Consider the following 26475-nt stretch of genomic DNA (forward strand, 5'->3'; position numbering starts at 1 on the left):
TTACCATCAAGCTAGACCACTGGCTGTGTGGTGGTTTGGGTATAATTGAAAAGTCTGTTGGCTTACCCACCTGCAGTTTAAAGGGAACCTGGTAAGTGAAGATGGGAAAAGCCTATCAGTCAGTTTGACATGTGTATGCTGGTAGAAGTGGGGTTCTCAGAGCTGATGCTGTATATCTTTGGTAATGACATTATATCTACAGCCTGTAAGGTAAGAATTGATTACTAGATAATAATGACTAGCAAATAAAAGGACTGAGGCTCTGTTAAAAGCAGTAATGTAACAGATCTTACAAAACTAGAGGGACAGTTCATCACATTTTAATCTACAATTGTGCTGACAAGTAAAGCACTGTGGAATTAAGGTACAGTTAGTATATTTAGATGTACATTAGGTAGAAGTAGGGCAATTAAAGGCATCAGGAACAGATGCATCCATTGAATGAACTGTTTGAGACCATTCGATTTGGTAAAAGAAGGCAAGACCAGTCACTGTGCATTACAGGGATAAAATAAAGCTATATTTCGAGAACACCGTATGTTGATAAGGGCCCTGATGATTATACCTCTCAACCTCTTGGAGAAAAAATTTGGGCAAAGCCTAAAATGATGGGGGGGACAAATAGGGACAAATTCTAAACATTGCTCTTACAAATTTAGAAAGTTCATAGAATAATAGGCTTTACATTAGCATGAATTTTCTGAAGGATGTGGAGTCTTAAACTCAAATGTTTGCCCTTATTTAATGATTTCAATCCTCAGCTATTTGCCAGAAAAGTACAGATTTTAGGAGGAACACACCAAAAATATGAGGCAAAAATCTGGGACATTCTGCAAAAATCTGTACAGTTGAGAGGTATGCTGATGATACCACTCTAAGTATAAATTACCCAGTCCTGGAGATCATGCATCTGAGCAAGCATAGGAAAGTTTTAAATATTTAATTTGACCAACCAGGCCAAGAAGGTCTACAATTTGGTTAATGTAACAATGGACAGCATGAGGGAGATGTGTGATACGGCTAAAATATTCAAGGTTAATACTAGGGCAGAAATAATATGCTACTTAAGCATTAATGAGCAAACTCGATAAGTTAAAGTGGAAGTATATTGAACAAAGAATGGAAAACTTCATCAGACAAAAGATTTGGAAGTAGAGAAAGTTCTTTTGACAACCAAGGTTATTATACTAGCAGTCAGGGAGTTAAATGTTGTAAAAAGCATACAAAAGTCTAGGTTTGTCAGCCTTCAGCAGTGAACATACTGGAAGAATATCCAGACTTCAGCCTTAAGCAGGTAAATGGGATGACAGAATCTCAGTGCCTTTATCTGCCAATGGAAAGTTCAGTTGCTTTAAGTCCTTTTTACTTGTAGCAGTAGATGTTCAAATTCCTCACTGCCTCAGTGGCATTTTGGGTTATTTACCAAGGTTACCCAATACTGGCAACCATTCAAAATCTCAGAGTCCCCTCCCCCTCTCTTCCTATGACAGCTGATTAGCTGAACATATGCTGACAGGTAAGCCTTCAGCTGCCAAAAGACAGGAGTGTTCAGGTTTTTTTCACTTCCACAAAGGAGAGGAAGTACCTGAAGCCAGAATCATCTAATTTTGTAGCCAGTCACAATACCATATAAAAACCAAATCCAGCAACAAACAAATCAAAGATGTTGAAACCCCCGTCAGTTATGCACAGTCTGGGGGAGGCTGGCTGAGTACTGCCATTGAAGCAGTAAGGAATTCAAACATCTACTCTTACTGGTAGGACTTATGCAACTGCATTATGTTCCTCATTCTGACTGCTTCAGTGGTATTTTGGGTAGATTCACAAAGCTTATCTAAACAGTTCAGGTACAGTAGCTGTAGCTAGTCCAAAGGGTAATGCAGAGACTGATTATGTTATCCAGACACAGCAAATCTCCAACATTTCTGAATATTGGTAACTATAGCAATATGATGACATGCCTCCGTGAGATCTACAGACACCATAGAACAGTGGTCTGGAAGCAGTGCCAGGGCCTACTATAAGGTGAACATGATGAATTTTGAATGTTGTATAAAGGTGTTTAGAAAGGTCAAATCTAGCACAGGTCTCCAGGAGTGCTCCTTTTTAGTATCGAAAAGATTCTGGAAGAAAATCCTTGACCTTCACGTATCGCAGGCACTGGTTCTATGACCCCTGTTTTTACCATGTTTGAGAATCTGTATAACAGAAGGCAAAAGTATCAATTCAGAACTTAAAGGTGCATTCAAAATGTTGTTTTATAAATCATCAGAAAAGTTCTGATTACATACAAGCATACACAGGTTCATAGGTAAGTACTAGGCTAGCTGGTCCCAAGGGCCATTTTAAGCCTATCCAATTTCCCTCAGTGAGAATCAAATCCTGTACTATTTGTCTGTGAGGTAAACATCTTAACCATTATGCCAACCCCAACCCCTGATCTGCTATCGTAATACAACAGCAGAAGCAGCAGTAGCATATCTGACGACTGCATCTGCACATTCAAACACACCTCAAAGCTTATTTTGAAATCAGAGTCAAACTAGAAACAATTTGAATCATATAAGACTTTTGCTCTCTGAGTAAGGAAGCAGCAAAATCATCTAAACTGTAAGTACACTGTAAACTAAATTTTCACATATAGACTTGATAATTTGACATTCTAACAAGACAATATTAGAAGGAGACATTCTTTTGCTCAGAAGATCTAACCATTTCCCTCTTTATGGGAGATGCTGGATTAGATGAAGCTATTGACTTTTTCTTTGAGCAGGCAGCTGGAAAGCCCACACTGGGTTAGCAGTCAAATGAGAAAATAGACCTGTCATATCTATGGAGACCCTGTATTTTTCTGAGTCTTTTTACGACTGCTGGAATAGATATTGGTGTCCTGCAAGCAGCTTTATAAACATCTGAGGAAAAGTGAAAACTTGTTTGGACATAAACTCAAGTTCACCTTCCAAAGAATCAGAGTGACCTAACTCAGTGTCAGCTGGGAAATCAACATTGTCCTCATCAGATCCCTCATCATTCTCTGAAACAACAGACAGGTCTCTATCCAAACTAGCACTAGAGACATGCATGGGAAAACAACTTCCAGAATTAACTGTTTGCAGAACACTCATAGTCAAGGAAACCACATCAGCCATATAAACAACTTTAGTCTGATTATCAGCTGTATGATAAAGGTTCCATTTCTTTATCTTGTGACCTAAAGTATTAGAAAAATATTTGAGGACAGAGTATTATGTCTGGCAAGGGGTCAGTATTAGTATTGAGGAAGGATTTTATCCGAAAGCTTTGCTATTATAAAGTGTGTTTTTCTCAGTTCTGGTTGTTATTCAAGGGGTCTCTTGTCCCAGACTACTCCTGCATCTAAAGGGTTTGATTCCTTCATACCTGTCCCAGGTACTGGAACAGCCCTAGAGGATGTCTAAACTCCATTCCATAGTGCCAAGCTACACTAGAAGGAAACTTGGCAAAAGGTAAGTGGATTGTAAGCCGAGCAGTGGCCCTGTCAAAATCACTAACCATATGTTGAAGCATATTTTAATTTTTTTTTTTTTTATATGCAACTGGATTTGATGTGGGGGGTGGTCTATCAAGTATAGGATCTATCCAGTCAGGCTAGAGAACACTGGCCAGAAACACAAACTGATAGTACTGGATAATGTAAGCAGTTATGCTAGTAAAAAGTATGTCCCTGCACAACTAAACTGTGCAATTACCACAAAACAGTTTGAAATGTATTGAGAATTCTTTCACAACAGGCAAAAGTTAAAGAATTCCAGGTCTATATTAGAACATCAAATGTTCTAAATAGTGAACGCTCTAAAGAGCGAAAATACAGGACCTTGAAATCGTTATTGCGAAGCTTTGCACCCCCCCACACCCCCTGCTAAATATATATTCCAACTCCGAGATCACAATACAGTGGAAAGGGCAAATATTCTGATCTTCACTGTACTGCAATCACGAAAAAAGCACTTTGAAGTCCAGCATGTTTGCTCTTTAGAGTGTTTGCTATTTAGAACATTTAATGTTCTAATATATACCCAAGAATTTCCAGTATACAACGTTCAAACACTAAAGCAATCAATGTGTCAAACCAGTATTAAAACTTAGCTCACTGTAAAATAAATGTCCATATATGGCTCACTTTACCCATATTAAACTGCCACAAAAGTACCATTTATTAGCAACTGAAACTATATTTAGAGTAAAATCTGTACAGTACATTCAGATAACTTCATTCACAGTAAAATTATGATCCAATGTTAAAAACACACAGAGCAGAGTCATTCATAAAGTAAACAATGTATACATATTTAAAAATCCTACAGTTATGGAATAGTTTCCTGTCAAAAGATGAAAATAAAGCAGAGCAACAACAGTAAAAATCTGACTGTTATGAGACAGCCCCTGGTGCATATCCAAGAGAAATAATGAAAGTTTCCTCAGAAAAAGTAAGAACAAGCATTTGTCAAAGATAGAAGCCAAATAAATGAATTACTGTAAACAATGACAAAAATAAAAAATTAAACTACATATTTTTAAGTAAACATTAAAATAGAAAGAGAATAATAAATCCAAAAATAAAACGAGGGAAAGGAGTTCATGAACGGGGCTTAAGCTTATCTGAGCAGTAAAATAGAAAAATCAGTCCTGCATCCTGTGTAGAGTCATAGAACTTTCTTCTTCGGATGCCAGAAAAAGAATAAACACTCACATCCTGTGACAGCTGAAGGCTTCCCTCTCAGGATACACCTAGCCAATTAGCTGTTACAGCAAGAGAGACGAAGGGGACTTTGAGCTTTGCAAAACTGGTCGGTAGTAGATTACCTTGACAGAAAATCCAAAATGGCACTCAGGCTGTGGGAATGATAATCATCACATGATGCAGCGTGTACACATTATGGACATACAAATCCCAGCATTCTACAGACTTAGTAATTGCATATTCGTTCCATTATTTTATAAACACAGAAATATATAGGTACTAAATATAGCATTTCATACATGTATACCTTATACACAGTCAATGCATTTGCAAAGTAAAATAAGACATTTCACGTGTATTTTCTATTTCACAACTTGTGTATACACTTCCATATTGTAACATAACTTTGCTTTACACCATTGTAGCAAAGCTCTGAGAATGGCTCCTCATAAAGGCTAATAAGCTTCCATGCAAAAGCTTATTTGGAGGACTTATTCTCAATCTCTGTGGCCATATAGCTTCCAGAAGAACATTTGTATTGAACCAGACTCAGCCAAAAGATATTTGCTTCCCTCTCTTACTGTCACAGGTTACATAGCCTCATTATCTCCAACTTCAGTTTTATTTTAGTGCGAACCCTAAGCATTTTTCTTTCATTTGCATGAAGAACAGATAAAGCATAGTCAGTAAGAAAAAAAAGATAAATAATATACAATTTATTGAAAGATATGAAGTAGTATTCAAAGCAAATGCATTCTTAACATTATAATAAGACACCATGAACTAAGGCAATCATCAAACAAAATAAAAACAAAAACAAACACACTCACCTTCACAATACTCTATATGTGAATATTAGTAAGAAAAGCAACATGGGCTCATGAAAGACCATTAAAGCAAGCTCAATACAATATTTTAAACTGCAAACCATAACTTCATGTGCTGCTCTTCAGTACAAACCCTCTCACATAAAACTTTCAGTAAACAGATATTCAAAAATGTACCATAATCGAGAATGGTCCAGACAATGGACCCAAAGTCTAAACTACATTTCCTAAGAATCCATCTCAGACTTAGCCACACGTTGACAAGAACAACAAGAACTACCACCAGACCTTCGGAATAAGCCCCAACAGCAAACTCTAAATGACAGAGTTTACAATCTGCAGGAACCAAAGGACAACACTCATCCAAAAAACTGGTCAGCAGATGTTAAAACCAACTGCCAAGTCGAAAGATATATCTGGCATTCCTACAAGAACAATCAGGAACAAAAGTTGCAAATTCCCCATCCAGTAAAGAACATACATAATAGGAAAGGTCAGGTCCATTGGTGCGAAACCATTACATGCTACAGTTCAGTTTGAAAAATGTCAAAGTATAGACGCCAAAAGACAGTAACACTCCATGTAAACAAACTAAAGCTGTTATTTCCCAAGCTGCTGAAGTGCGTAGCAAAGGTGACCATTAAAGAATGGCTTAAGTGCCAAAGCATACTACTATTCAGAGTGCAATGACATAAAATATCAGTATAATTATGTTAAGGAAATAATGTAAGTTCTCCCACTATAAAACAATCATCAGTGTAGCCATGCTACAGATATGAGGCATTATTTACAAATGCATGAAAAACATTGTAATATTGGTATATTGTCTGCATTCATAAGGTACAACATAGTCCATCAATAAGACAATTTCAATAAGAAGGAAAATTGGTACAGCACCATGTAAAAATTGTGAAAATATGTACAATAGACTCTTTCACTAAGTCAAATTTGGTCAGTCACAACAGAGAAAGTTGTAATGCTGGAATATGATATCACTGAGAAAAGTGGAATAAGGACTGATATTATGGTGCATTGATATAATCAGATGTGCAATGTGTCCAAAGTATACGACATATATAAGGTACAATAACAGAGAGGGCAACAGAACAGTATCATGCATAATGAGCTAGTAAGAGTGATTTACCTACAGAACTTCATAACTAGTAGCTGTTTAAAGGTAATATGTTATTAGTCAGAATAACGTTAATTATTGTAAAAAGCAAAAAGACATAAAAAGGTGACATTCAATCAGAAGAGATTATTTTAGGTAAAACATTTACATATGGCTTGGCTAAACTGTGGCAGATTAAGGAGAAGTAAGAATTCTCAAGAGATAAACTGCATTTAGAAAATGTCCTAACAGTAATATTAACGTGGCATCTTTAGGAGTCACTTTTTAATGTATAGTTCGAAGTAATTTCTTTGTACAGAAAATTTAGTTAATTTATAATTAGAATTGCAGTAGGCTTCTACTATGAATAAACAGAAACAAATTCACTGAGGACTGGAATCCCCAAACTGCATTTGCTGAGAAACAATTGCTGAAAAACTCTTTTTAAGGTAAGCCTCCCTGCATCCCCTGATGTTGGGGACAAGCCACCCACACACTATAAACTTGTATATACCAACTCCAGAGTCACACCAACTCAAAGAAGAGGGAAATCTCCCAAAAAAGTAATCTTTTCTGGCATGACTCACTGACGGTGATTTCCTATGGAGGAACTCTGCTCATTGTCGGGTTGAACCATGGGCAGTTGAAGCTCGAACATTCAATCTTCATCCACAAGTAGGTTACCCAATGTAGTAGTTATTGTCATTTAGAACACAAGCAGTGCCATGTAGATGCAAGGAATGTTTTATAATGAACCTATGAACCTATAAGCATTAATAGCCAGCTCTACAGTGAGTATAGGCCTGCGCAACAAAGATGTGATTGCAAAAAAATATACATCAACATTTATCTTTTTGTGTTGCGTAATTTCAACCATTTTTTTTATACATTCAAATTCTATGCCATAAAGCTAATGCCTTACAGATAACTTGAAAATCAAACTAAACCTTTGTTTTTTCCAGTTATTCTGTCTTATTCTCATCTAATTTTATCTCATCTCTCTGATGTGAAACTTTTGTAAACATTTTTCATACCATCTGATATATTCTGCAATGATGTTAGCATGAGTGGAGTTATTATTACCAGAAAAAAAACCTTGTGCTGCTTTTCCAATCCTTTTCAGACACTGGCTATAAACAAATCATCGAGTCTTGGACTCTGTAAGTGACTCTCCATCAAATTAAAATCCTAGGGCCTCCACATATACTGAAATAGTACATTGAGTCACCCCATAAAAACGTTATGCTTAAATGTAATGAAGCAAAATGACACCCCAAAATACACATGCAGAAATAATCGATATTTTTTCTAGGCTTTTTACTGCCACTGTCCATCATCCATCAGCCCCATTTTACTAAATGGATCCATTCATTCCCCAGCACCAGGGAGAAAGTTAACTAACAGGGGATATTGTTTAGACAACCATCAGGGATGTTCACATCTTCTGATTTTTGCCCTGGCCCTAACTGTGGAGACTTGGCTAGGAGCTACAGAATGGCATACAACAGGTCATTTGTGGAAGATTCTCTCCACCTCTTCCACAAGAGGTGTATCCTTCAAGCAGCCCTTCCCTTCCCCTCATAGCATGAGTGGTGAACTCTCTTGTATATACTGTAGAGATCTCAACTCCCAGTGTGGCACTGATAGCACATGAGTGCCTCCCACTCCTCCAAGGGTAGCAAGCAGGCAATGCCCCTTTATTCATCCCTCTCCCTCGCTGAATCCTCCCCTTCCTCAATGGCTCCTTCCCCTCCCTCTCTGGCTCTTCCAGTATCAGGGCTGCAAATTAAATACTGTTGCCTGTGCCACAGTAAGGGCTCCACTCTCTGCACCATGGTGCCAGGCTTGAAATAATTAAGATATATCTTACAACCATTGCTTGAACTGGTGGTGCAAGGAGATAAGGCTCTGACTATGGTTGGAGCTACTCAGTTTAGATTAGTGTCTCAGGAATTTGATTGAACAGATCAGTGATTGATCCAAGAAGAATGGAGCATACTGAGGATAGACTCACTGAGCTTTGAAAGAGACAGCAGCTCATAGTAAGACATGCCACCTTGCTGAGCCTGTGCATGAGCTAGGACATGAACAGCTCTAAGGGGTCCTGGGGCAGATGTGTCCTCAGGCCATTCCTCATTGACTCTTCATCTCAACAACAAATGTTAATACTCTGGGACAGTAAAAGGGATCAGGACTGTTGACCACTCTCAGGCGCAGGATGCCTCAGTACTACATGATGTGCCCTTCTATGGAGACCCTTGTTCCCTAGGTATTCTAACTGTACACCATAAGGTCAAGTCCCTGAAAATTTAGGGAATCACCTAGTATCAGGGTCATATAAGGGACAGCCTGGTATAAGCAAATAAGGGATATAGGGGCCATGTGGGCTCAGCAAGTGGGTAGAAGGGAGAGAAAAATTTTGTTTACTGCATCATTTATTATTTTATTGTTGATTTTCAATTACATTAGTATACTTGTCACTATTATCATTCTAAACTTAACCTAATACCACATAAAATTAGTGAAAATAAATGAGATTTTCTAAATGTACTACTTTCAGACTCGCTGAAGCCCCCTTTGAAAAAGCTATGGCATTCCAAGGAGGCTGTGTTTACAATTTCAGTAAAGTTGAAATTATTTTTTGAGGTCATGGAGCTGAAGTAGTCAGAGACCCAATTCACTGAGTTAAACTGCGTCAGGACTCAACCCAATAAAAAAAAATTCAATTGTTTTTTTTTTTTTTTTTTTTTTTTGCATATTGCACTCTACCCCCCTCCATGTGGGAGGCAAACCTGTCACATCATCCAGATTTGTATATACCTACTTCACAGTCGCACGAACATGAAGTTAAAGGAGGAACCCAAAGCCAAAAGAATCATTGCTGGAGCACGGTTAGAAACTGCACTCGCAGTAATTTCCTATGAAAAATAGTCACTGAGTAGTTTAACACTGGTAAATCAACCAATCTCAGCAAGACTATAGTCCTTCAAAATATAGCATTCAATACCACCACCCCCACCCCACCAAAAAATCCAAAAATCTAGCTTGGAGGTTTGCCACAGCTATATACAGTTATGTGCTTGCCAGGATAAAATTAAATTAAGAAGCAATTTATTTACCGGATTACCACTGAAGGCTCAGTATGGGAAATTGTTTACTACAGAGGCATAGAAGCCTAATTTAGCTTCCACGTAGAATGCATAATAGATAATGGAGGCAGTCTGCATGTAAATAAATGCAAAAGCAGGTGGTGCTGCACATACAAAATTAAGTAGACTGCTTTATTTAGCAACATGCATACTTAGAGACTATAGAAAAAATATACTGCCTGGCAGATGGTAACTAACCCTTTACCAATAACAGTAATTTAATTTATCAAGGCTTATGAATGTAGTCCCAAAAAACAATGAATAAAACTATGTGGCTTTGCATTCTGAGTAAATCTGGCTTTTACTTTATATGTCGGTATTGTATTTTAGAATTTTCAGATAAAACTGAGGGAAATGAACAAGGTTACCACAAAAACTTTTTCATGCATTAAATCCTCATGAAAATAACCTAATTAATATAAGTGACTGATAAAATATCCAGTCATAGATGCAACTGAGGAACAAGGAACTTTGCAAAACTGAAATCAATATGTATATATATATATATATAAATATATATATATATATATATATATATATATATTTTTTTTTTGCAAAAGTGAACTCTCTTTTCATTTTAGATGGCTTTCTTTATGTTTTGGCAGTGCTGTTAGATATCGTTCTCATTAAATGCTAATGACATATTGAGAAGAATATATGTTTACTATATAACATGCAGTGTATATTATATACAACATAAAATAATATGCGTAATGATGTTCATGTTTGTTTTCATGTTTGATGTCAGAACGAACACGTAACTGTTCAGTTAGCCACAGAATACAGGCAATACCCTGAGGATAGAGAGGAAGGCTTCTAGAGGCATACTGGTGCCTGTGAAAGGAAATCAATGGGGGTCTCGCTCCACTAATGAAAAGCAGGTGCCTTTCATTCTGATATAAAGAAGTTGGAAAAAGCTAGAAGCATTGCATTGAAAAAATAACCAGCCCCACGAGAAGTGATCCAAGCTGTCATGCCAGTTCCTACAGAGATCAGCTGAATGGATTCAATGGAAAGTGTTATCTCTGGCAGTATGCAAGTTACCAAGGAGGACAGTTTGCACATCATACACTTCAGGCTTCTTTAGTAATAACATCAACATAATGAACAGTTGGAAGGACACGGTCTTCTGAGGGAAACAGCTGAGGCTGTTTTGCACATCCAGTTATTCATGGTGTATCAGGCAACCAGCTTAGTTAAGAATGATTCTCTTACTAAAGTGATCGGTTCCATTAGCTCATATGTATAAAAGAACTCTTATGAATGTCTTTTTTCCTATGACCTTGCACATAATTACATTTCATTGCTTGTAACTATTTGCTGTAAGAAGTTGAAGCATGGAGAACAGGTAAGAATATTGGAATAACATTTCTTTCAATGCATACTAAATCAGTTAAGCAGGACCTTGAATGATGTTTTGAACTTCAGGTGTTTCAGACCTCTTTCTCCATTTTTTTCACATTTTCATAGTTATTTATAAACGCAAACTGGGTATTCTCTACCACTGACACCATTATGCCATGCATGCATTCCTTATAACTGGCTACCTCATGAATGACTCTCTGTAGCAATATGAGTTCTGCAATTAGAATACGGCGGTTTTACTCAGATAAAGAGTAAAAGCAGTTGCCATTACAAGCTGTTTTCCTTCAATAATGTACACATGTTAAAATGAATTGTTCGTCAAGTACTTCAGTTGTACATATCTGACCACATGGTTAACAAGTACCACAGTATATGGGAACAATGTATGCACAGTATCTTATAAATATATCCCCTTTTATCACCTGGTTTGTAAATTTCCTATCTTGAAATACATTTCTTTCTAAAATGCCTAACCTTCTGACAAAAGAATAAAGAGATTTTTGAGAGGAGAGATTTATCATCTATGGCAAATTTTCTGTGCTGCTTAGCTTCTAGTGGCAGCTTCATCTATTGCCTTTAGGAATCTGAATATTAGATCTCCTGTGATGGCTAAGGCCATTTGAATATTTTATCACCTGTAATGGCTGCCAGGCAGGGTGTCTGCACACTATATCCCCAGTAATGGCTGGCAGGCAGAGCATCTGAACACTATAACCCCTGTAATGGTTGTCAGGCAGGGTATCCAAATACTATATCCATTGTAATGGCTGCCAGGCAGGGGGACATCTGAACACTGTATCCCCTGTAATGGCTGCCGGGCAGGGTATCGGAATACTATATCCTCTGTAATGGCTGCCAGGCAGGGATACTGAATCATATATCCCCTGTAATGGTTCCTAGGCAAAGCATCTAAATTCTATATTCCATGTAATGGCTTCTATGAAGGGTATTTGAATAATATATCCCCTGTAATGGCTGTCAGGCAATGTAGCTGAATAGTATCTCCATTGTAAAGGTTGTCAGACTTGTATATCTTTTAAGCATAACAATATTCCTTTTCACGCAGCACACACTTTCTTTTTTGGAGAGATCTTTGCTACTATTATTCATTGGATCCGTAAAGTTTGTGACAACCCTACCAATAGGTAGAACGTTTCTGTAACAATGCATAATTAATGCTGAGGTTGTACAAACTTACATGCTGCTATGTTAAGTAAGTGGGTGCAGGGGTTAAAACCCAGAGCATGGATGAGTGGGTGGGGGGGCTTTCCTCTCATCTTACCCACGGACAGTAAGTCAGGTTTTGATTAAAAGGATTTTGCTGAAATGGTCTGTGGATTGGCTTTGTCTTCATGTCCCATGCCATAACCATGACTGTTATTCCCAGTACAATGAGAACTCCCTTAACATGTGTAACATTCCCTTAACATGTGTAACTTCTCTTATTTATGAATCCACATGTAGTTTGATGGCACTTTTCTTATGTGTCAAGATAATATAAAAGAATAACATTATAATAACATTAGAGAATGATTCAATTCTAATTTTAAGGTTGACAAACTTCTGGGTTAGGGTGTATTCTGTTATATCCAAGGTTCAGCAACTGCTGAGATAGTCTATTCAGAGTAAAGTGGAGGAAATTGCGTGGGTGTAGTGTTACTAAAGGGAAATTGTTTTGCACTTGGTATATTAGCAGAAATCTTACTTAATCTACTTTGTAAGATGCTTGCAGTGTTTGCAAATTGTGAAACTAGACAAACATCTGCAGCACATTACTAAGTAATACTTTCTCAGTGCCTCGATATTACTATGTAATACTTCCTCAATGCCTTGACATTACTATGTAATACTTCCTTAGTGCCTCGACATTACTACGTAATACTTCCTCAGTGTCTCAACATTACTACGTAATACTTCCTCAGTGCCTCAGCATTACTACATAATACTTCCTCAGTGCCTCAGCATAACTAAGTAATACTTCCTCAGTGTCTCAATATTATTACGTAATACTTCCTCAGTGTCTCAACATTACTACTTAATACTTCCTCAGTGCCTCAAAATTACTACGTAATACTTCCTCAGTGCCTCAGCATTACTAAGTAATACTTCCTCAGTGCCTCGACATTACTACGTAATACTTCCTCAGTGCCTCAGCATTACTAGGTAATACTTCCTCAGTGCCTTGTTTGTCTGTGAGTTCCATAACACCAAGTCATCTGCATAGTGTATTATATTTATTTTAGGAAAGGATATGGAGCAAACGTGTTGATAAAAACATAATAATGTAGTAGCCCTATTAGTAGCTCTTTTGGGCCTCTTGATTTTGTGGGTAGAGTCTTTGGCACAGTCTGTCGTTCTTTGCCTTGATGGTTCCGCTATACAAGCAGATCTTAAACTACTTTAAAGTGCTTAGGCATTGCAGTTCAAGAAGTAATATTATGTGAGGAATACAGTAGAATGCTTTTGTTAAAGCCACAAACACAGTCTGTGCAAGAAGACATCTTTCATGTCTTTGTAAATGCTATTGGTAAGGCAAATCATCCTGGTAGTGGTACTATGCACCTCCCTGAAGGCACACTACTCTTGAGAAAGTAAGGCATTGTCAAGCAAATGTTTTTTTCAGTTGTATGTAATCTACTCTTTTACGAATTTGTGATAGAAAAGACAGCAGCAAAATAGACTAACATGATTTCCAGACATGCTGGGTACCTAATTATTATCATGCATGCCAGCCTTGGTCCTCTTCAATGCCTTGTACCTGAATTCCCAGCCTCCACTGAGTGGCAGGATTGCAGTGGACTGGGCTGAATCCCTCCCCACCTTAGGACAGGTGCAGTGGCATTGATCTTTCACTCTTAGCATCCATGTACACTTGTTACAGTAACCAGATCACTATGTAATCCTAGATGACTTGGGTCAAACTCAGGGCATCATGAGTCAGACATCTGTATTCTTTAACTTAGAATCTGTGCTCATAGACTAGGCTATAACATCATCTCTTGTCCTACTGGACATATTTGGGGAGCACCACTTAGACAAGAAGGTCTTGCAGAAATGGCACTACATATTATTCAAAAATTATTAAATCTGTGAGTCATGATCGAAAGCTATTACAGTACTATATAGATAATTTCCTTTTGTCATAATAAAACACTGTACAGGTAGATTGCTAAATCAGAATGCAAAATCCTATCAAGACATAGCAAAACCAAATATCAGGAAATAAATCAAATACAAGCAATTTTGGAGTGTAAATAACTAAAACCATGACCAAAGAAGGGTGGATAATGACACTGATATCTCAGAGAGAATGGCTTTCCAAAAGCAAATGTTTTTAAAAAACTTTAGGGTTAAGTACACTTGTTCTTTATGATTGTCAAGGCTCCTAATCATTTGATTAAAAAGAAAAACTTAACAGTAACAGCAGCACAAACCAAAAAAATCCAGGGGTCTCTACTAGGATATAAAATAAATCCAAGGAATCTGATAAAGCAAATAAATCTGTAGGGACCAGGCTCCAGTTTAAAAAAAAACAGTTTTATTATAGTCAGACCGACACACACAAGCGCGTTCACAATCAGCTTCTTCAGGTGAATAAAGTGTGATTAAATAAGGCACCTGTTTTATAGCAAATAAAAAATATCACCTGACTTGTAATACTTAATTTAAAGTGAGATCTACATTTCATAGAATATTCCTTTCAATAAAGTGCATATGCAATATTCATAGATGTAAATACTCACATAAATTCATACAAAAATATCAAAACATTCATGCACAAAAAATACAAAACATAGATATCAAATACATGTATCTAAAACTCTTTAAAACTTTAAAATTCATCTACGTAGGGGTCGAGCTTTTAAAATGGGTCTCAATGGGATCTGGCCATTAGGGCCATATCCCACGTCTGCCCTAAGCCTTATGATCCACTCTGCTTCAAGTGTTTCAGTTCTTGTTCTGACATCACCTCCCCTCTTGTTTTCAAAGCATCTACCTATTGTCATAAATTTAAAAATATGATGTATATCCGTGTCCTTAACATGTTTCGCTAATGCATTATGCACACTTTGCTTCCTAATATGATATAAATGTTCCCTGATCCTGAGTTTGAGTTGCCTATCTGTTTTCCCTACATAAAATTTGCAGCACACGTGACAGACAGCTAAATAAATTAAATGGGAGCTAACACCTGTTGCAGATACCCTAAAGTGAAACTTCTCACCTGTGTCTGGGTGTGTAAAATCTATCTCTTCTGAGATATATTTACAGTACTGACAAGTTCTGCAAGCCTTGGTACCTCCTATATTCTGTGTCCTAATATCATTTCTAGTAGTACATAACCTTCTCTTTAAGGATTTCTTATTTTTGAAGGTAAATTGTGGTCTTGTATCCAAATGTTTACTGACTTGTTCATCAATCATTAGGATATCCCAATACCTATTAAAAATGTCTGTGCATGCCCTGATGTTCCCAGAATAGCTTAACACATCCTTAACTTAATAGCTTAAAGACATCCTTAACTTATGGGAAGTTTATTTCATATTTCCCTGTTGACCTGTTGTAACTTTGACATTTTCTGAAAAATATGGTTTAGCTCTGCTCTCCATAAGTTTAACTACCTCCCTTACATTCTTCTGTACAAAATGGGTCTAATAACCTCTCTGTATAAATTCTTCTTCAGCATTATCTACTTGCCTTATGAATTCTTCATCTTGTACATTAAGACGTGATAGTCTGTCTGATTTTGAGCTACATTTTTAAATATATAGTTAGGGTGCATACTTTCCCGACTAAGCAAACTATTGACATGACATTGTTTTCTATATAGCTTAGTACTAAGTTTATAATCATTGTCCCTAAAAATCAAGACATCCAGAAAGTTGACTTCTGTAGGTGACCAATTCATGGTGAAATTTACATCTATGAATATTGCGTATGCACTTTATTGAAAGGATTATTCTATGAAATGTAGATGTCACTTTAAATTAAGTATTACTAGTCATGTGATATTTTTTATTTGCTATAAAACAGGTGTCTTATTTAATCACACTTTATTCACCTGAAGAAGCTGATTGTGAAAGTGCTTGTGTGTTTCGGTCTGATTATAATAAAACTGGTTTTAAAAAGAAAAACTGTTTTTGTATTTGGCAGCAGCAATGCAGATTTCTAACTGTGGCTTGCAATTTAGTGAACATACATGTAATGTCATGGTGGAACAGAAGTTTATCAGAGCTGGTTTCTCCTGCTGAATCTACCTTAAATTTTTTCTAGTGTCAGTTACTGCCTCATCTTTTTTATCATCAGTAGGCAGTATCCTACCAGTATGTGGTTAAGATTCACAGTTATTTCTCCCAGGTATAGGTTTGGATACATTTCTTAATAATATATTTATTTACACACACGCACACACACACACACACACACTCACACACACACATATATATATATATATATATATATATATATATATATATATATATATATATATATATATATATATATACATATATATATATATACATATATATATATATATATATATATATATATATATATACATATATATATATATATATATATATAAATATATATAGGTACCTGTCAAATCTTCGCACGCTCAAAATTTCGAACGTTACATGGTCGATACCAAACGTTCGAAATTCTGAGTGCTCGAAGATAGACTTTCAATGGCACCATATGGTGCAGATAGGGAGAATTTTCCTTTTCTGCACTGAAGTGCGGTCTCGGAGTTGGTATATTTAAGTACGGGGGTGTGGGAGGTGCAAGGGGGCTTGCCCCCCCCGCCTACACTGTTAAAGTGTTTTTTCTGTGTTTTCTTTTTTTTTTTTTTTTTTTTTATGTTCGAACATCCAAATATCGAACATTTGGTTTTGACCCTGTAATGTTCAACATTGTGGATGTTCGAACATTCAACATAGACCCATATATATATATATATATATATATATATATATATATATATATATATATATGTATATATATATATATATATATATATATATATATATATATATATATATATATATGTGTGCATGTATATATAAATGTATGTGTATAGCTATCTATCTTTCTTTCTCTCTCTCGCTCTCTCTCTCTCTCTCTCTATATATATATATATATATATATATATATATATATGGGAACCTATCAGCTCCACGAAAGAACACTCACCCGATGACCAGATCACCGAGACCACATTGCTGACAGAGCAGATCTCCGACAATGGTAAGTATAAGTAGTGCAGAATGGAATGTATTCCCATTTCTGCAATTTGGTGCGATTTTGGAGTTGGTATATTTAAGTAGGGGGGTGTGGAGGGCGCAGCTCCCCACATGGGGGGTGCAGGGGGGCTTCCCACCTGCTATACACATGTTTCTTTTTGTTTTTTTATTTTACTGTGGAAAGGGGAATACATTCCGCTCCAGAGTAGTTATACTTACCATTGTCGGAGATGTGTTGTGTCTGCGATGTGGAGTCGGTGATTTGGTCATTGTTGAGTAAGTGTTCTGTCGTGGATCTGATATGCATCCATATATAAATATATATATATATATATATATATATATATATATATATATATACATATATATATATATATATATATATACATACATATATATATATATCTATATATATATATACGTATATATATATATATATATATATATATATATATATATATAAAACTATAGATATACGAGTGCACGCGTGCACACACACGCACACACACACACACACACACACACACACACACACACACACACACACACACCACACACACACACACAGACACACACACATATATGGATGGATACATATATATATATATATATATATATGTATATGTATATATATATATATATATATATATATATATATATATGTGTGTGTGTGTGTATATCTGGCAGAGTGACCAGCACTACTGACACATTAATCCTTAAATCTGACTTTAAGTCTTACTCAGATATGCAGAGGAAAAGGCCTAATAATTATTTATCCATGTCTTTTTCTCCAGTGCCTTTCCACATTATACAAATCTTATGGAAACCCATTTGTACTAGTGTATTTTGCTTCTTTATTTTATCAACGTGGTGATCCCCACTATGCACATATGCTATTTTTCATAGATGATTCTGGAACTTTAGTTAATTTATTTGTTTAGAGGTGGGCTGAGATAAAAGAAATTAAAATGTCTGCAGGATGAACTTTGTTAGCAGCTGACAGGCTTGACCCACTGTATAATTTTTCGTTCTGAGTTCCATTTGCTCTCACTCCTGCTGGATAAAACTGATGCTGTATATTTCTGCTGCAAAGAACAGTTTTGTGCCAGGCACTTAGGCTGCAGTGCTCCGTATTTCCAAACCAGCCTTTGTTGTGTAATCTCTCTCTCTCTCTCTCTCTCTCTGCAGTTCTGTCTTTACCTACTGCCATCAGTGACTACCACAATAAAAAACAAAAAAAAATTCTTAATAGTGCCTTATTTCAGTTTCATTTTAAATTTCAGGCACATATCTATAACATGTCTATTCTTATCTCATCTGCATTCCAAGACTAGAATTTCTTTTCTTGTATGCCTGTTCCACATTTAGTTTGTCACCCTATACTTTTTATTGACATTGCCTCTTTTACATGTATTATCTTTCTCATATCACTGCAACTCTCATGCTCTTTTTTGCTGTGTTTTTCACAATATTTCATAATTATGACTGCAGATGAAACAAGTTCTATGTGGACCAGCATAATTAAAGTTTGCAGAATGACAGAATACATAATCAAAGCATCTGAAATTAAATAATCATTGTCTTTATCCAATTCCTCAAGTCAGAAAAAATGTATTCTGCATAGACATGTCTTAATTGCTCAGCAAAACCAGAAAAGGAATAACATGTTCCCTTTCTGCTAATGATAGTAAGGCAGATCTTCAATATAGGAAAAGTAATATGTATCTTGTACCTCTCAAGTGCACCTCATTATGAGGAATGTTCCTCATTTTAGATCTTAAAATGTTCATGTTCCTCAAAGTTCCACACTAAAAGGGTCTGTCACACATTCAGTGTTAGGAATTTTTAACTGATATCTATGGTAAATAGTACTGAATCATATTAATTCATCAAAAGAACTTTTAATAAGTATAAAACTGCGCATTTTGACCATCGTGTGAGCTTCCTGATTCTTAGTAAGCTGTTAGTAGGTGTTCCACATTTTGTCCATTTGTTTCACATTATGAGAGCTAGCTTTCCTGATTTTAGAAAGGGAGGATTGAGAGCTATGATATACTCTGTGTTTAGCTCTTGGCTTTGCCAATGTAGTTTTTTTAAACATTACTAAACAGCAAAAAGCCAGTAAATAGCATTTATGTATATTAGACATATCCAGGAAATGATTTAAATAAAGAGCTGCTATTTTTTCTCTTCTCATACTATGCTTAGAAAATGCCACCTTATTATTTTGTCATATATTAATCATAATATTTAATGAAATATTACAATATTAGGTAAACTCTTTATCAGTGGATTGCTTACAAACCACTTCATATGAACTATTGTTAGATTAAGTTAGGCTATCTTTAATTTTGCCATGAAAAAGTTGAATGGAAAACTCTTACTAATGAATTCCAGATCTACTTTACCTTTAATGAAATTAAGTTTGAAATGCAGAAAAAACACTCAATTATTAATGAATCTAAACACATGGTATACTTCAGATTATACAATGAATACTGATTAGCATTTCAAAATGTGCATGCTGACTGACCTGCCCAACCAACGTGTCAGTTGTAAATCCGACTTATACTAATGGAAAAAGGTCCATTCTCCCAGACCTTTTCCATTAGTATAAGTCTTGATTTTTTTTTTGTTTGTTAGGTAGCAACGGAGAATGGAAGATCTCCATTGCTGTAATTTCGCTATGTTATATTTTTAAGATAGTGAGATATCTTAAAAAAAAGCAACGGAGATCTTCCTTTCTCCACTGCTTTTTTTAAAGATATCTCGCTATGTTAAACTCGTTTAACACAGCGAGACAGCTTTAAAAAAGCAACGGAGATCTTCCTTTCTCCACTGCTTTTTTTAAAGATATCTCGCTATGTTAAACTCGTTTAACACAGCGAGACAGCTTTAAAAAAGCAACGGAGATCTTCCTTTCTCTGTTGCTTCCTCAACACAGCTCTGATGTACTGTGTAAGCATATGCACGTGCAGTACATCAGAAAAAGCCCCAGGACAGGAGAAAACCGTGGAAGGGCACCTCGCAGGTATTATACAAAGGCATTATTTAAGAAAAGTAAGTATTTATTTTTCTTAAATAATGTCATTGTATAATAGCAATAACCCATGTCTGGGTGTGGGTAATGCTAGATTTACCCATGGTTGTATTTGTTTGGCCACTAACTCGGGCTTCACATTCGTGACCAAACCACACCAACCGTGGGTAAATCTAGCATTACCACACCCAGATGTGGGTTATTGCTTAATCACAATATACTGTGGCATCATTTTAAAAAATGCAATAGAACTATGATAATTTTAAACCTGAGATAAAAAATATCTGTGTCATTTGTAATATGTTTTTATCTACCCTAAACCATCTGACCAATACTGGCATGGAATCCTTCAGCAGTAACTGCATACGTAAACTTTTATTGGTATTCACTGCTTGACTAATCCTGAAAATCTCCTATCAGTACAGTCATATAAAGCAAGACACTTAAAGCATGTCCATATAGTATGTCGGGGCTTTAATAGAATAGAGAGGGTGCATTGATGTTGGTTAATAGACAGTGTGAATTAGATTAAAATTCAATACATTTTTATCTAGGTTAACAGACAGTAAGAATTACATCAAAATGTACTACATTTTTCTAAGCAATATTTTGCATCCATCAGCATCTAACATAATGAATCACTAAATCCTATTTTAGAAAGCAAAACAGATTAAACAGAATTTGGAAAAGTCCTTCAAAATCATTCCTCAGAAGTCATGCAAAATATAACATTGAGTTAATTCAACTGTTTCAGAAAAATGGTTTTCCTTAACATTTGTGACAGCACTCTAGATAAATCTCAGAGAAGAAGTCAATAAAGGCCTTTTGCTTGAATATATATGTGAGCGTAGAAATGTGAGGTGTGTTTGTTTACATAATGGTACAAGAAAGAAACACTTACCCCATTCTTTGGGTGGGCAATCCATCCCAGATCTCCCATGACTGATCGGGAATCCAGTAAATTTACTACAAAAATAAATAAATAAATGAAATTATCTTCTAAAAGGAAATAATCTAAATCACACAAACATGTAGGCTGCTGAAGAAATTAAAAATAGATAGATATGCTATTGTTTTGAAATTATTTTCAATGTTCAACATGTTTAACATCAAGAAATGTTACAATATGTCTCAGCTTTGTATCTTGCATACTCACAATTCAAAGCAACCCATTATAGAACAATAATTACAGTTCCTGTAATGTAACCAGAAATACATCTGCAAAGAGACAGAAAAACAGAGCTAGTGAGAGAGGGAGAGAGAGCGGAAACGATTGTCTAATACTGAAGTGTGACATAAAAAGAAATATTAACATCACAGGAGACTAATTAGCTCTACTGTCTAGAAGCCCAAAGGGCACATGGAATTATAACATAATTACTGTATACAACTGAAACAGTAATTTTAATGATAGTTTTGGACACTGCAATGAAACAATTCATGTATTACACTGTGATAGATGTTCTACATTTCTTTAATTTGTTTGCTACCTTTTAAACTCAATTTAATACTATGCATGGAATGGCATACTCTAGAGCATTATTAATGCACTGAATGAAGTGTATGTTTTGGTTACAGGGTTTCTGATGTACAACATATAGTATTTGCATCTCTTTGTTTTGTTCCTTGAAAGTGATAGTTGGTATAACACGTAATCTAGAAAGACATACAGGATGATGGCTGCTACAAGAATGATTGCTATTAGTGTCCACAGATGATTTGTGGTGCTTGATGGCAGGGCCATTAGTTTATATCTATACAAGCAAGGAAAGGATTTGAGTACACTGGAAAACCATGAATATTGATTACTACTGTTAGTAAGCTATCTGGTTCTTCCTAAACACATATGCAAAAATGCAAATAAAGACTGCTTAATGGGGCACACTGATACTCTCCCATCAGTACTGGATGAAGTGGTTGAGCTTTTCAGTGGTCTCATCGGGTCGTAAGCTTAGTAAGAACCTATGAGCCTATGAACCTATACTCTTATAACAATAACATCAGCAGGGGGAAAATAGTAAACAAATAATATCCTAATAATCAAATAAACAATTTATAAATTGCCCAGTAATACTTTCTCAAATAATGCTATGAAATAAAGAATTTGATGTGCTCAGGCAATGATACTGATCTGTGTGTTACCCTGTTCTTTTTGTAAGTTAACAACAGAATAGACACCGGACTCTTATAGGAAGGCCAACAAACAATGATTCATGAATACTGTGAGATTCCAATAGCTGGATGAACTAAGAACATGGACTTCAAATGGTGAGCAGAAATGTAGTATTTAAATCAGTCTCTAAGCAAAAACAGTTGGCTTAGGAAGAAATGAAATGGGGTTTTACCTGTCTGTGTAAGTTGGAAAAAGAATACATTTGACAAATTTTATTATAATAAAGGTTTTGGAAAATCATATTAGAGAACAAAAATGGGTCTGGCTCACTATCTGACGCAAAATTTAGAAATTTTAAGTATACAGGGGAAGCAATACAAGATGGCTAGGAGAAGGTCATTATCTCCATGCATGTGCCTGGCTGGTAACATATGTCTGAAAAAGTAAAAGTAAAGGATACAATTGCCTCTACTCAGGGATAATCTGTATATGCAACCTATGCACGTCATGTTTTTATTTACATTTGTATTAGGCTAGCACCAGTATCAGAACTTCCTAATATTCGAAATGCACAACTTTCACATCTGACAGTACCCATTTGCCTCAAACAGACTTTGCACTACATTCTTCTCCATTTCGTCATAGCTGAGCCTGTGAAAGCTCTTGTACACATTTCTTCATGTGTACCTAATTTCATTAACAGCTTCATAGGTTGTGTGTACTTTCCTTTCTACCTGATTTAAATATAAGTATTAATTAGGCTATTGACCTGTGAGGATCTTAAGACGCCTAGCATTACATTCACATGGTAATTTTTAGCCCTTATAATTTTACATACAAATATTCCAGTGATGGGCTGAAAAAGGATATGTTGCATCATTTGCATGTTTCCCCCTATCCATGTATGTTTCCCCCTATCCATGAGGGGCAAGGGTAAATTCGCAGTTTCCTTATCCTTTTGTTCAGATTACAAAGAGTAATAGAAGTGCTTTTTATTTTATGCGGAGTGGAAGATGATTCCATAGAAGATGTATTGTCTGTTATACAAACGTAACCCTCCAACATATTTTATTTAGTTCACAAAAGAGACTGAAATCCCTTCAGCAAGTGTTTATGATACCATTGGATTTGGGAATTAGTATTACATCTGCAGAATAGGGTCTGTTGAAGTTCTATGTACAAGACAGAGGTCACCTCTCAGTAGCCTGCATGATACTGAGAACAGGGACAAGGTTTTGTGATGGTCAGCACAGTTTTTATGATTTAGGCCCTGATTATTTTAGTGAGAAAGCATTGTGGTCATTCCAGTTGTGACATGTATTTGTACAGGTACATACTGAAATGAGCATTATACTCAGTGACTGTCCTAATGAATGCATAGTACAGTGAAACAATTATATCCATGGACCAGCACACGTACCTTTAAATGTCAGCTAAGCAATGAAAATGGAATTCTTTACAACAGTGGAGATGTTGTGATTAAAGAACAGCTCATAGTAGACTTGAATTCCCAATTTTCAGGGTGGGTGTTGCCAATGTGATTTACAAGGGAAGTCATGCTTGCAAAAGAATATAATTATACACTTCTTTTAGGCCATAGTTTTGGCACCAGCTATTTACTTGGGACAAGCCCTCTTTCAGGATTTTGGTGTCCTCAGGGGAGTCTACGATGACATAAAGTTTGCAATCATCTGCACACTTGGTTAGCCACAAATCTTTAACATTAAAATAATAATGCCCTAATCCTTCCTCTGATTTATTTGTTGCGCTGTTAAAAATATGTGACGTTATGGCAAATATATTGAAACTATATCTTTATTTTTCTCCATTAAATATAATATAGTAAAAGTATATTATTATTAGTCCGGGGCATGAAAAGAACAACTTTTCTATGTGTATTTCTAATCTGAAGGCCTAGTCCCTAACTATTTTTTTTTCTTGTGTCTAGCAGGCCTGTATGATTCACAGAGATGAAACATTCCTGTTTCAAACACAAATGCATGTGATATCTGCATCGACTTATGATACCACTTCCTTCGTTAAGAGGGTGGCTTGAATAGGTGTTGACATTGTCCACACAAATGCCTTTGCACTTCACTCACACACATTTCCTGTAAATAATGTAGATTCTTTGAACAGTAAGCTTTCATTACAGCTTGATAAAACATTCATTCATTTTCCATAACCACTTAATCGAGTTCAAGGTTTGGATAAAGAAAACCCTGTCTTTGAGATGAGGAGTCGGGTATAACTGAGTCAGGAAGCTACTCCACTACAGATTAGGGAAGCAAGGAAAATCAGTTTATCCATTTCAGGTGGAACTCATACTTACCTGTAGTTTACAATGCCAATCAGAAGATACAGCAACAAATGCATAACATACGAAAACAATTCAGTCCTCTCCTGCTTTGCTTAACAAATTTCACAATGACTTTCATTAGTAAGTCAAAGTCTTCCTATGACCTCATTCAGTAGACACATCATCACCCAAATGAACTGAATGTAATTATTCTTGTGCTTAAACCATACACTCTTATAATACCTGACATTTTATCACGTCAGCTTATCAAAAGCTTTACCAAAATCACATAATATACTTTTAGCTACCAGAAAGTTATTATCCTCAACTATAACACATTTGCCTATAATTTATAACCTGTATTAAGCAATGAAATTGGCCTCCAGTTTCTTATTATCTGTCTATCCTTCTTCTTCTCAGATGCAATCATTCCACAATAAAATGGCTGCTCAGTGTTCTCTCAGTGAAATATTTATTCAGCATTTTCAGTAGGACCACTAGCAGCAAATTTTCCAAAGAAATGTAGCAACGGTATGCTAACTTACTCATACCCAGAACTCCATTTAACCTTAAACCCTTCAAGGTTTTCTTAAGTTCTTGCCAAGTTATTTCCTGTTCTAAAGCTATTACTTCCAATTTCCTATATCCTTCCCTGTCTGGCTCCATGTAACTCCCCTGAGACCTACTCTACCGCCCCACATACTGTTTTTGCATGTTTAAGGGTTTTCTTTTTTCATCAAACACATTTTACATTTTACCATTAACATTTTTAACCAATTTCCTTAAAAAGGAGAACCACCTTTCTATCTTTCAATACAAATTGTTTTTCTTAAATCTATGCTCATCCTAGCAACATTTATATTATAAATTTATTTCTTCAACATTACATTTCTCCCTTGTCTTCTCTATAGCATCAATCAGGTCCTCCAAAATAGTAGAATACTCCCTTCTACCTTCTCTCTATTCTCTTTCGAAAATATCATACTTATATTCTTAATTCATTTTCTGGTTCAGTACTCCCCACCAGCCTGGCCATAATTCATAAAAATCTCTCATGTCAGCATGAATTCCTAAAGTGATTCCAAAGTTATTTTGTACCATTCATCTTGTAAGAGAAATGCACCCATCTTAATAAAGTCCTTCTTATTATTTCTACTATAATATACCTACTATGTTGTTAAAATAATCACCTTGCGATCTGAAAAATAAGACTCTGTCACAAAAATGTTATGTTTCTCAAAAGTTACTCAGTAAAAGAAATAAATCAATGAACATTTTGATCTACCCCTCCTTCTATGTTGTTTTTGGGGTCTATATTAGAACACCGAACATTCAAAATGACGAGTGTTCTAATATCGACCCGTTTTCAGCGAATGCTGAAAATATCGAAGAAACAGAAAATCAATTTTTTTCCTAGGGAAAGAATTTGGTTGTCCATTTCTGTTGCTTCAGTATTTTCAGTGCTGTGGTGGAAAGTTACGGGTTGGGTTCAGGTAAATGTGTGATTGTGTGGACGTGAGGGTTAGGGCGGGTTAGATGAGTTAGGGTTAGGGCACGGGTTAGGTATGTGTGCGATTGTGTGAATGTGAGGGTTAGGGCGGGGTAG

General features: G+C 35.9%; 1 protein-coding gene across 2 annotated transcripts in view; it reads right to left on the reverse strand.

Annotated features, from left to right (window-relative positions):
• Window positions 1–26475, reverse strand: part of EPHA5 (EPH receptor A5) — a 1391623-nt gene that overhangs the window by 1294185 nt on the left and 70963 nt on the right. For both annotated transcript variants that reach the window (XM_044060929.1, XM_044060928.1), the window contains exon 2: window positions 21359–21423. In XM_044060929.1, the coding sequence (XP_043916864.1) occupies window positions 21359–21423 (65 nt within the window). The remainder of the gene's footprint in view (window positions 1–21358; window positions 21424–26475) is intronic.

Source organism: Protopterus annectens, chromosome 2.part0 (genome assembly GCF_019279795.1).
Source record: "Protopterus annectens isolate FY-2018-M chromosome 2.part0, PAN1.0, whole genome shotgun sequence".
Lineage (NCBI taxonomy): Eukaryota > Metazoa > Chordata > Ceratodontiformes > Protopteridae > Protopterus > Protopterus annectens.